Source organism: Suncus etruscus, chromosome 17 (assembly GCF_024139225.1).
Source record: "Suncus etruscus isolate mSunEtr1 chromosome 17, mSunEtr1.pri.cur, whole genome shotgun sequence".
Classification (NCBI taxonomy): Eukaryota; Metazoa; Chordata; class Mammalia; order Eulipotyphla; family Soricidae; genus Suncus; species Suncus etruscus.
In genome coordinates this window covers 42,508,368-42,521,997 of record NC_064864.1, presented here as the reverse complement: position 1 = coordinate 42,521,997, position 13,630 = coordinate 42,508,368, and the positions used below count along the sequence as shown (strand labels likewise).

General features: G+C 35.5%; 1 protein-coding gene across 3 annotated transcripts in view; it reads left to right on the top strand.

Annotated features, from left to right (window-relative positions):
* The window catches only part of HPSE2 (heparanase 2 (inactive)), a 722,966-nt gene that overhangs the window by 454,621 nt on the left and 254,715 nt on the right, over positions 1-13,630 (top strand). For all 3 annotated transcript variants that reach the window (XM_049790877.1, XM_049790876.1, XM_049790875.1), the window contains one exon: positions 1,658-1,829. In XM_049790877.1, coding sequence (XP_049646834.1) covers positions 1,658-1,829 — 172 coding nt within the window. The remainder of the gene's footprint in view (positions 1-1,657; positions 1,830-13,630) is intronic.

Genomic DNA, 13,630 nt, shown 5'->3' with positions numbered 1-13,630 from the left:
TGTTATGATAGTTGTCAGTGTAGTTATTTCTCTAACTGCATTCACCACTCTTTGTGGTGAGATTCATATCATGAGCTGGTACTTCTAAGCCCTCATCTCTATTGTTTGTGGGCATTGTTACAATAATGTCTTTTTTTTTAAGCCCATAGATGAGTGCGACTATTCTATATCTATCTCTCTCCCTCTGATGTGTTTCACTTAGTATAATAGATTCTATGTACATCCATGTATAGGAAAATTTCATGATCTCATCTCTCCTAATGGCTGCATAATATTCTATTGTGTATAAGTATCACAGTTTCTTTAGCCATTCATCTGTTGAAGAGCATCTTGGTTGTTTCCAGACTCTAACTATTGTAAATAGTACTGAAATAAATATAGGTGTGAGGAAGGGATTTTTCTATTGCATTTTTGTGCTCCTAGGGCATATCCCTAGGAGTGTTATAGCTGAATCATATGGGAGTTTAATTTCCAGTTTTTTGAAGAATTCCATATTGTTTTTCATAATGGTTAGACTAAACAGCATTCCTACCAGCAATGAATGAGAGTTCCTTTCTCTCCACATCCCTGCCAGCACAGATTGTTCTTATTCTTGTGATGTGTGCCAGTCTCTGTGGTGTAAGATGGTACCTCATCATTGTTTTGATTTACATTTTCCTGATGATTAGTGATGTGGAGCATTTTTTCATGTGCCTTTTGGCCATGTGTATTTCTTCTTTGAGAAATTGTTCATTTCATCTCCTCATTTTTGATGGGTTTATATATTTTTCCTGTTAAGTTCTGTCAATAACTTGTATATCTTCAATATTAGCTCCTTATCTGATGGGTATTGGGTGAGTAGTTTCTCCCATTCTGTGAGTGAGTTTTGTATCCTAGGCATTATTTTCTTGGAGGTACAGAAGCTTCTCTGCTAAATATAGTACCATCTGTTTATCTCTGTTTCCACTTGTTTGGAGAGTGCTGTTTCCTCCTTGAAGATCCTTTAGTCTCAATGTCATGGAATGTTATTTCTACATATTGTTCTGTATACCTTATGGTTTCAGGCCTGATATCAAGGTCTTTAATCCATTTGGATTTAACTTTTGTGCATGATGTTAGATGGAGGTCTGAGTTCACTTTTTTGAAAGTGGCTGACCAGTTGTCTTAACACCACTGTTGAATATGCTTTCCTTGCTCCATTTTGTATTTGTTGCCTCTTTATCAAAAATAATTGATTGTATGTCTGAGAAACATTCTCTGAATACTCAAGTCTATTCCACTTATTTGAGGATCTGTCTTTATTCCATATCATGCTGTTTTAATGACTATAGCTTTGTAATACAATTTAAAGTTGGGGAAAGTGATACCTCCCACATTCTTTTTCCCAAGGGTTGCTCTAGCTATTTGCAGGTGTTTATTGTTCCAAATGAATATTAAGAGTGTTTAATCCCCTTCTTTGAAGAATGTTATGGGTATCCTTAGAGGGATTGCATTAAATCTGTACAATGCTTTGGGGAGTATTACCATTTTAATGATGTTAATCCTCTAAATCTATGAGTACACCCTTTTGGATTATATTATTATGTTAGAAAAAGGCATAGAGATCTGTGGACAGGAAGAGGTTGGCAGAGCCCCATCCTTTTCAATTCTGACTTGCATATGTATGCTTTTAATCTAGAGCCAAATAACTATCGAACCATGCATGGCCGTGCAGTAAATGGCAGCCAGTTGGGGAAGGATTACATCCAGCTGAAGAGTTTGTTGCAGCCCATCCGGATTTACTCCAGAGCGAGCTTGTATGGCCCTAATATTGGGCGGCCCAGGAAGAATGTGATCGCCCTCCTAGACGGGTAGGTCATATTATTTAGCTGTTCTTAAAACATTATTTATTAAATGTAGTAAATATTTTGTGATTTGTACTTTCCCTAGTTATTCTCATTCTTAAGGGCAGAAAGACTTTCTGGGTGTGTTCTTCCATTCTAGAATAGAAATTTTCCATCAAACAATAAAAGAACTTTTACTTTAGGCTTCCCATGGTTAGCAGGGCACATTTGAATTGGGAGGAATACTACAAATTCCATGATGGACTAGAAGTGATGCATTGTTGGAAAAGAATATTAAGTATTGGTGATATTTTTTTTGAAAGTGTGATATTAATGAACTTATTCATTCAAATAAGCCTCTATGATAGCACAATTCAGGGGAAAAGTGTATATGTCTAAAAATTGAGTACATTCTTTTAACACTACACATGAGTGAATTCAATTTTATATTCTTGAAGTGCTGTACCAGTGCTTGCTGGAGGTATTAAGTTTGAGTTTATTAACTAGCTATTTATTTAGCATTCAGAGTAATTTGTGAATTTGTTTTGTATTTATAAAATTTGTACCTGGAAAATGTTCTTTAATTTTTTAAGCATATTACTGTGTTTTGTTTTATTTCTCTAACTTCCTTAGTCAGTCAATAAAAGATAACACCCTCAAAAAAAAAAAGAATATTAAGTATTATGGCATGCTATATAATTACCTTACTTTTTCTATAATAAAATATCATTAGACCAGAAAAATAGCTCAGAAGGATGGAGCACATGTTTTGCATTAAATCCCTCTAAGTCCCTAGTTTGATTCTTGCACAGTTTTCCTTAGCATTGCCAAGTGTGACCCTAGTGCCACATAAACACTTCCAAGGTGATTTTGGAATCCCTTTGTACAACTACTGAGACCTTATCAGCTGGAAATGCTACCACTGAGCACTGAGAACTGAGCCTGACCACTGAGCTATTGGACCAAGTTATATGACAATACCTTTTGGGATCCTGAGCACCACAACAAAGGCTCAGATGGAACAAAGAAAAAAGAAAAAAGGAAAATCTTCTCTACTCTATATTATGATTTTTATAAGAAGCAAAATTTGATAAAATCCTGCCAGTAGAACTAGTTTAAAAGTTGAAAATACTGCACATATTTAAAAAATATAACTTAAATGTTAAATTTATTATTACTTGATATCCTAAAGAATTCCTATCATATTATTTCTTTTTTACTGAACCTTAATAATTTTAAAGCATTGGTTATAGATGAGACAGTACATTTAATGCTCTCTCTGTTCATCCTGCTCTTTTAGGCAAGATCCAGATTGAAAAAATTGAATGTTCAATGCAGGCAGAATGCATTATACAGGGTGCAAGGAAATATCTCAAAGAGCTGCATGCAAATGTATGTAGAGTGCAAGGCTCAAATTAGAGATATAGCTGGAACAGGAAAACAGTTGAGAGAGTTGATTGCTTCTAGATCATAGTATGGACTAAGGCACATTTTGCATGTCATACTATGGAATAAATATAGTTATTTCTAAAAATTCTAAGATGAGAAAGATGCTTTGGGGTGAAGTACATAGACCACATATTATGTTCCAGTAGAGAAAAATATTTGACCAGCTATCCATACCGTCCTTGTGGCTCAATGTTTCTTGTAATACTTAGTTCCTTTTTGTGAGGTATTAGTCTTGGTCTAACAACATTATCTCACAATATTTAAGGTTTAGATAGGCAGATGAATTTACATTATAACTCATTGACTCATTATCAGCTAATATAGAAATTTAAACCTTTCCCCTTTTTTCTTTTTTCTTTCTTTCTTTTTTTTTTTTTCGGGCCGCACCCAGTGAGGCCCAGAGGTGTTACTCCTGGCTATGCACTCAAAGTCGCTCCATATGGGATGCCAGGGGATTGAACCCAGGTCCATCCTGGGCAGCTGTTTGCAAGGCAGATGCCCTACTGCCTGCACCACCACTCCAGCCCCAACGTTTCCTCTGTCTAAAAAGTTTTAGTAACTCTGAACTATTGAAATTTGTTGCCAAACTTTCTCTGTTTTGATTTGTCATTATGGGTTCCCCTTTCCTTTTAATGTCTTTTGCTGCATCCGCATGAGTGGTGAGGGGCATGAGCCTATGTTGGCATGGACAACACTGTCTGTGGCAAACAGTTTTCCTCTCACAAATTTTCTTGTTGGTGCATTTTTTCTTCTTTTTCTTTCTTTTCTTCATTTTTTAAATAATATATGTATTTTAACACCGTGATTACAAACATGACTGTAGTTGGGTTTCAGTTACAAAAAGAACACCTGCCTTCACCAATGCAACATTCCCATCACCAATGCCCCCATCTCCCTCCTCCACACCCCCTGCTTATATACGAAACGGGCATTCTACTACTTTCACTAATTAACATTGTCATGGTAGTGTAATATTTCTCTAACTGTATTCACCAGTCTTTGTGAGCCGGTTCTTCCAGCCCTCATCTCTGGGCATTATTGTAGTAATGTTTTTATTTTGCTTAAAAGGATAAGAGGGACTATTCTGTGTCTCTCTCTCCCTCTGACTTACTTCACTCAGTATAAATCCATGTATAGGAAAATTACATGACTGCATCTCTCCTGATAGCTGCATAATATTCCATTGTATCTATGTATTACAGTTTCTTTAGCCATTCATCTGTTGAAGGGCATCTGGGTTGTTTCCAGAGTCTGGCAATTCTAAATAGTGCTGTGATGAATATAGGTGTGAGGAAGGGATCTTTGTATTGCATTTTTGTGCTCCTAGGGTATATCCCTAGGAGTGCTAAAGCTAGATCATATGTGAGCTCAATTTCAGTTTTTTGAGGAATCTCCATATTGTTTTCCATAAGGGCTGGACTAGACGGCATTCCCACCGGCAGTGAATAAGAGTTCCTTTCTCCCTACATCCCCACCAGCACTTATTGTTTTTGTTCTTTGTGATGTGTGCCAGTCTCTGTGGTGTGAGATGGTACCTCATCATTGTTTTGATTTGCATATCCCTGATGATTAGTGTTTTTCATGTGCCCTTTGGCCATTTGTATTTCTTCTCTTAGAAATTATCTGTTCATTTCTTTTCCCCATTTTTTATGGGTTAGTTTTTTTTCTTGTTAAGTTCTGTCAATAACTTGTATATATAAATATTAATCTCTTGTTTGATGGGTATTGCCTGAATAGTTTCTCCCATTCTGTGGGTGGCTTTTGTATTCTAGGTACTATTTCCTTTGAGGTGCAGAAGCTTCTCTGCTTAATATAGTCCCATCTGTTTATCTCTGCTTCCACTTGTTTGGAGATTGCTGCTTCCAATTTGAAGATAACTTTAGTCTCAATGTCATGGAATGTTTTACCTTCGTATTGTTCTATATACCTTATGGTTTCAGGTTTGATATCTAGGTCCTTAATCCACTTGGATTTGACCTTTGTGCATGGTGTTAGATGGAGGTCTGAGTTTGCTTCTTTGCAAGCAGCTGACCAGTTGCCCAACACCATTTATTGAAGAGGCTTTCCTTGCTCCATTTTGTATTTCTTGCCCCTTTATCAAAGATTAGTTGATTGTATGTCTGGGGAACATTCTCTGAATAGTCAAGTCTATTCCACTGATCTTAGGGTCTGTCTTTATTCCAATACCATGCTGTCTTAATGACTATAGCTTTGCAATACAATTTAAAGTTAAGGAAAATGATGCCTCCCCTACTCCTTTTCCCAAGGGTTGCTCTTTCTACTCATGGGTATTTATTGTTCCAAATGAATTCAGGAGTGTTTGATCCACTTCTTTGAAGAATGTCATGGGTATCTTTAGAGGGATTGCATTAAATCTGTACAGTACTTTGGGGAGTATTGCCATTTTAATGATGTTAATCCTACCAATCCATGAGCAGAGTATGTGTCTCCATTTCCTTTTGTCCTTTTTTATTTCTTGAAGCAGGGTTTTGTAATTTTCTTTGTATAGGTCCTTCACCTCTTTAGTTAAGTTGACTCCAAGATATTTCAGTTTGTGTGACACTAATGTGAATGGGTTGTTTTTTAATGTCCATTTCTTCTCTATCATTATTGGTGTATAAGAAGGCCATTGATTTTTCTGTGTTAATTTTGTAGCCTGCAACTCTATTGTTTCTAGAAGCTTTTTGGTAGTTTGTAGGGTTTTCTAGATATAATATCATGTCATCTGCACAGTGATAGCTTGACTTCTTTCTTTCCTATCTGGATGCCCTTGCCTAATATCTATGGCAAGAACTTCCAGCACTATGCTGAATAGGAGTGGTGAATGATGGCAGCCTCGTCTTGTACAGATTTTAGAGGAAAGGCTTTTAATTTTTCACCATTAAAAATAAGATTTGCGGGGCCGGGAAGGTGGCACTAGAGGTAAGGCGTTTGCCTTGTAAGTGCTAGTGTAGGATGGACCGCGGTTTAATCTCCAGGCATCCCATATGGTCCCCCCAAGCCAGGAGTGACTTCTGAGCGCATAGCCAGGAGTAACCCCTGAGCATCAAACGGGTGTGCCCCCCGAAAAGAAAAGAATAATATTTGCCATTGGCTTATGCTAGATGGTCTTGACTATACTGAGAAAAGCTCTTTACATTTCCATCGTTATGAGAGTTTTTATCAAGAATGGGATTCCTCTCAACTATTAATATGATCATATGGTTTTTATTTTTCTTTTTGTTGACATGGTATATTATGTGTTCTTTCCTTTTTAAAGTAATTTTGTTACCATGAACCTGTAAACTAATGTATTGTGAGCAACTTCATAATATGGTATCTTTAAATAAAGTGATTTAAATATATATAAAAAGGAAAGTAAGAGATGTCACAGAAACTAAAAACAAAAGGAGAGTTTTAATGAAGTGTTAGTGCTGCCAGTAAGCCAGGCAGGATGTCAATTAATGGGGGTGGGGTAAAGATTGTTATTAAATATGACAAAATGTTGATTGTTGGTCACCATGAGAAACAATTCATTAAAGTGGTTGGAAGAGTCATAACAGTCATTTCAAAGGATGAGCAAATAGTTGCAGTTGGAAAAATAGTACTGTGAGTAGGACAGTTGTACACAGCTGACTCCACCCAGTTCATTGTAGCATCCCCTGTGTTTGCCTGTTTTACAAGGAATAATTCTTGAGTGCAGACCAGGAGCCCCAAACAAACAAACAAACAAACAAAAAGAGTAATTGGATTGAGAGATTTAAAAAGATGTATATAATAACTCTTAGGAAAAATTTTACATGGAGGAGAGAAGAAAAATAAAGTGATGGATATGTAAAGTCAAAGACGATTTTGGCATCTTCCCCTTTAATGTGAAAGATTGCAGAACAGGTTTCTATGTTCATGAAGAGAAGTGTTAGAACAATGCTATAAAAAGAGAATATTGCTAAAGTAAGAAGTCTTTTAAAGTTAAAATAAATGGAATCCAAAGGGGCTGGTCTTCATTAAATGCAGGTGCCATTCCCCAGGGAAGCATATGGTAAGGTATACATTTTCTCTATGTCAAATATTAAAATTCATACTGAAGTGATGTTTCTACCCAGTAAGTGAAGGACAGGCAGGACATCCTAGATGATTCCAGGATGTCAACATAAGTACACATCTAATTTTATTATAAATAGATCAACAAACTTGAACACAACATTACGTGAAAAATGAAAGTAACAAGCACATCAATAGGTACTATATTGGCAATTAGAGGGATCCATATTTCCACATATCTAGAAGCCAAGAAGACTCAAGAGATTAGAGAAATCACTTTGGGTTGGAAAAGGTACTGATAAGCATTTTTCCTTATGTATTTCAGGAAAAAATGGAAATTTATCTTTCTTAATGTATATATGTACTAAGTATATAAAGTAAAATATATCTTGAAACACATAAGCATTTCCAGTATTTCAACCAACAATATAAAAAATGTCAGCACTGAATTACCAGCTATGTAGTTTATTTAGTCGTCCTTGTAATATAGATGTAACTTTAAATAGCAGTAATAATTACATATACATAATTTGATCTCTGCATTTTATTAATTGTTTTATATTATCATTTTTATATATTCATGGTTCTCATGTATTTAATTTTAATACGAATAAAATATTCCGTTGCATTAATGTATCAAAGTCTGCCTAAGTGTTTCCCTCACTCTTTGGTATTTGGACTGTTTCCAATTTTTGTCTGTAATATATAGCATAGCTATAAACATCTTTATACAAATAGGTTTTTTATTTCTTTTGAATTACATTTTTGGGCTGTATTCCAAAAGGTTGGGTTTCTGGGTCAAAGAATATGATAATTTTTATAGCTCTTATGTTTGTTGCCAAATTTCTTTTCAGAATGATTTCACCAGGTTGCAGCACAGCAATGTATTAATGTATCTTTCTTTCCTGATATCTTTATATCAATAAGTAATGTTTATTTCATAATTTGCCTTATTTTAATTAATGTAGGCATATAATTGTTAAATTATCAAAAGTCATCAATAAAGAGGTATATACTAGAGACTGTAAGGGAGAAAAAATAATTTACAAAGCACTACAATCAAGCTATCATCAGATATCTCAGCAGAAAATCCAAAGACAATGAAAGAGTAGTATGACATAATCACATTCTAAAGGATAAAAACATTCATCCGTGAATACTTACCCTAAAAAAGTCATTCAACTATGATGGGAAATAAAGTCTTTCCCTAACTAAATAGGGGGAAATGGTGCTAACATCCTCCTTTGGTATATAGTCCTATACCAAAATACAAGTTAGTTTACATCAAAACTGAGTGCACTTAACACAATGATAAAACTACACCCAAGTTCTGAGGAACAAAGATTTCCTAGCAAGAGAAGAAAAAGGACATTCCCAATCAGATTGGTGAAAGAGAGCTACCTTTGCAATAGATAGATAGATAGATAGATAGATAGATAGATAGATAGATAGATAGATAGATAGATAGAGAGAGAAAGAGAGAGATAAAAATATTAGGTTAGCAATCTGTAATCAGGAAGAGATTTCTTTTTTTATTGTTTATCATTTTATATATATAAAAAAAGACCCTTCACCAGTGCAACATTTCTATTACCAATGTCCCAAGTGTCCCTCCGACCCACCCCACATCAGCCTATACTATAGACAGGCTTTCTACTTCCCTCATTCAGTCACATTTTGTTATGATGGTTCTCAGTGTAATTATTTCTGTGACTGCATCCATCACTCTCTGTGGTGAGCTTCATGTCGTGAGCTGGATCTTCCAGTCCTCCTCTATTTTGTCTCTGAGAATCATTATACAAATTTCTTTTATTTTTCTCAAAACCCATAGATGAGTGAGACTATTCTGTGTTTATCTCTCTCCTTCTTACTTATTTCACTCAGCATAATATATTCCATATACATCCATGTATAAGAAAATTTTATGACTTCATCTCTTCTGATGGCTGCATAATATTCCATTGTATATATGTACCACAGTTTCTTTAGCCATTAATCTATTGAGGGGCATCTAGGCTGTTTCCAAAGTCTGGCTATTGTAAACAAAACTTTAATGAATATAGGTGTGAGGAAGGGATTTTTGTATTGTATTTTTGTGTTCCTAGGTCATATCCCTAGGAGTGGTATAGCTGATCATATGGGAGCTCAACTTCCAGCTTTTGGAGGAATCTCCATATTTCTTTCCATAAAGATTGGACTAGACAGCATTCCCACCAGTAGTGAATAAAAGTTCTTTAGAGATTTCTAAGGTGAAGAATGTTATGCTGTATTGATGGCTAGAGATGTGCTGAACATCTCATACCATAGTCCTATTTCCTGTACTTAGAAAACTAGAATAAGAGGCAAGAAATCAAGAGCACAAAAAGGAGTCAAAGTCATTGGTATAAATTATTTTAATGACTTTTCACAACCTAGTCAATGTCAATGCTAGTGTATTCTCCAGTGTAACTGTCCCTAAAAGTAAATGCTTAAGGAGACCTCCACCCACCTCTAGTAAATAATTGAACTAGCTTGAATTTGAGAGAAAGTGATCAAGAATGCTAAATCCTAGCAGACAGGACTCCTAATTAACCTCAGCTTAAAATCAAATCAAATGTCCCTTATAGAAAAAAATTCCTGTAGGACCTTTCAAAAGCCTGTGGCCTGGGAGGCTCTTCTGCCTGGTGTGCTCCTTTATCATCAAGTCTGTCCTGTCAAAGTCTATTTCTGCCAGCCCTGAAGTATATTCTATATGACTAAGGCCCCAGTCTCCTCTTAGAGACCCTGAAATGGGTTCCCAGATATTTTCCAGATTTTTACAACCACAAAATCCTAGTATTAATCAAGCATTGACAGTTTTGACACTGATCACTTCCCAGTCCTGCTCAACCTTGACTAACTGGTGCCACTAGGCACATGGAGTTTTGTCCTGAAATTAGTGCATACTTGCCTCCTGACATCTGTGGTTTCAAAACTGTGGTTTCTGTTCAGTCCTAAATGAACTCTGCAAATAGGTACCACTGGGCACTTGTGAACTTAGACCTTTGCTTGCTAGCAAGATTTATTCAAACATGATACTCCAGGCCTTGGTGGTCTCTCATTACCTGTGTCCCTGGATACTTCCCAATCCATTTGATCTTGGTACTATAGTTATGTTCAAGCACTAATGACTAAAAATTAATCCAGAACTGCATGGTGCCACAGTTGCTTCTAGGCACTTTTGAGCATGAAATACTAGTCTTCCCAAGTCTGCTTCACTTAAACACTACAACCACTGCTGAAAACAATATTGTGGGGGCTGAAGTGGTGGCACAAGCAGTCAGGCATCTGCCTTGCCTGCTCTAGTTAAGGATGGATCGCGCTCTGATCCCCCAGCATACCATATGATCCCCCAAGCCAGGGGCAGTTTCTGAGCGCATAGCCAGGAGTAAGCCCTGAGCATCACTGGGTGTTGCTTAAAAACAAAACAAAACAAACAAAAAAAGAATAATTGTGAATTCCAGGACAGCATTCAGGTCTGCTCTCTTGTCGCTATAGCCACAGTCATGAAAGATTGATATAAAGTCCTTTATTGCTTGATATCAGCACTCAACCTGCTTCAGGACATGTGAATATAAAAACTCTTACTAGTCTCCCAGGCCCTCATGAACTCAGAGCCATAGCAGCTGTGTAATGTTAGATATTTTAAATTGCAGTCACCAGCCAGGATTGCTGGAACATGGAAATATGACTCAGGCCCTCATGTCACACTAGACATGAAATGAAGAAAAAAATAATCAAGTATAAAGAGCTACATAAACTTTCTGAAGACTTGAAAGCAATCATCTTAATGACACTATCAGAAATAAGGCTATCATTAGAAACAAACCTTAATAAGGAAAGATCTTATGAGAAAAGTACAAACAGAAGTCATTGAGCTAAAGAATATTGTAGCTAAACTAAAATATAATAGGGTGCTTAACAGCAAAATAATAGAAACCAAATACTGAGTCAGTAAACTTTAGAATAAAGTAGAGAAAACTATAAAAATAATCAAAAAGAAAAAATTAAGTTTATATAATAAGTTATCTCATAAGACATTAGAGGCACCATCAACAGGAATACCATTTACATCAGAGGGACACCATAGGAAAGGAAAGTGATAAAGGGAAAGAATTATTCTTTGAATAAGTAATAGTTGAGGACTCTCTCCAAAGAGGAAGGAGACAAATACTCAGATCCAGAAAGTTCAATAAAAAACACAGCAGGGAATATGTAATTAAAAATACAAATATATTGGGCTGGAGTGATAGTACAGCAGCTATGGCTCTTGCCTTGCCTGCAGTCAACCCAGATTTGACACCTAGTATTTCATATGTTTCTGCCAACACTGTCAGGAGTAATTTTTGATTTCGGAGCCAGAAATCATCCCTGAGCACCACCGTGTGTTCCCCCACAAATGGAGCTTCAAAAATAAAAAGCTATAAGAATTTTCTCAACCCAATCCCAATGAAGCAGAATAAATGGCATGATATATTTAAAATGCTCAGTGGAAAAGACCACCAACCAAGACTATGCTACCCAAGAAAGATGTAATACATATTTTAAGAAGTGGTAAAGAGCTTTTCAGACAAGAAGATGTAAAAGAAATTCAACACCACTAAAATGCTCACAAGAAATACTACACAGTCTTCTAAATGGGTAATAGGTCTATATATATATCAAGACACTAAACACTCAACAGCACAAATTTACCAACTGAGGGAACATGGAATTTGTAAACTAATTAACAAGGCTGAAGAGACATCCACATCAATATATAATAGTAGAGTGGTTTTATCCCCATTACAACTAATTAACAGACCAGTGAGACAAAATTAATAAGAAAATAAACACATTGTCTGAAGAACTGAAGGAGATATCATTAGGATACACAATGTTAAAGTAAATTAAAGACTTTGATATTAAACCAAAAATTATATACTATTGGTAGTAATGAAACATTGTTTAGTCCCTGTGGAAATACATCTAGGGAATTTCAAAATTTATCTACATATTATCTAGTAATTCACTCTTAGAAATCTACCCAGAGAATACAAAACCTAATTGGGAAAGTCATGCACATCTGTTTTCATTGCAATGCTATTTATGATATCCAAGAGTTGGAAATAACCCAAATGCTCAAGTGGATAAAGAAGATGTAGTATTGTAAGGATGCAGTAAAAAAAAGCCTCATTCACTATTAGAGGGGTACATTATGGTTCAGCTTCTCTAGCAACACTATGGTGATTTCTCAAAATGTTGAGAACAGAACTTCCATATGACCAGAGGAAAAAACATCAGATTCAAAAAATTTATGTACTCCTATATCCATTTTATTGCTATTTATATAGTCAAGATATGGAAATAACACACTGACAGATGAGTGGATAAAGAAATTCTGGCATATATACACAATGGAATACTACTTAGCTATTAGAAAGGATAAAATATTGCATTTTGCTACAAGTTGGATGGACCTGGAGAGTGTCAAGTTAAGTGCAGTGATTCAGAAGTTCTGAGAAGGATTAATACTGGATTATATTATGAATATATAGAATATAAAGAAACAAAGTAGAGAATAGATAATGGTCTATGGGGGAAAAAGTCCTGAAATTCTGCCAACAAAACTGATTTCCAAGTAGAAGTAAGAGCAAAGAGCAGATGAAGAGTACCTAGGGACAATGGTGGGGGAGATTTGGGCATGTGGGGCAAACGCCTTATCTCCATGCTCTCTCTCCGGTCCCCCAAATTTTCTATAATCATATGACCTTGAATTATTAAACCAGGAAGAAATAATTAATTTAACTCAAGCAATTTCAACTACAAAATCAACCGTAATTAAAATATTACTTTAGAACAAAAGCTTGAGACCAATCATGTGATTTTACAAGTGAATTCTAACAAACTTTAAAAGAAACTCTAATGCCTACTTTTTTTTGTATCCTACCATAAAAGTAATAAGGAAATTGAAATGATCCCTAATCAATTTTATAAGGTTACAATTAAATTATTTTGATGTATTAGACAGATTAGGGTAATACACACAAAAAACCTGCATGCATTATCTCTGATATTATAATATTAATATCACAATATTATATTATAATACAATATAATATAATTATTATGTAATATGAATATTATAATGATATAATATTAATATAATTTAATATTAAAAAACCTTCAAAAGAATTTGGCAAATCTGGGGCCAGAGAAATAGCATGGAGGTAAGGCGTTTGTCTTGCATGCAGAAGGTAAGTGGTTCGAATCCCAGCATCCCATATGGTCCCCTGAGCCTGACAGGACCGATTTCTGAGTATAGAGCCAGGAGTAACCCCTGAGCACTGCCAGGTGTGACC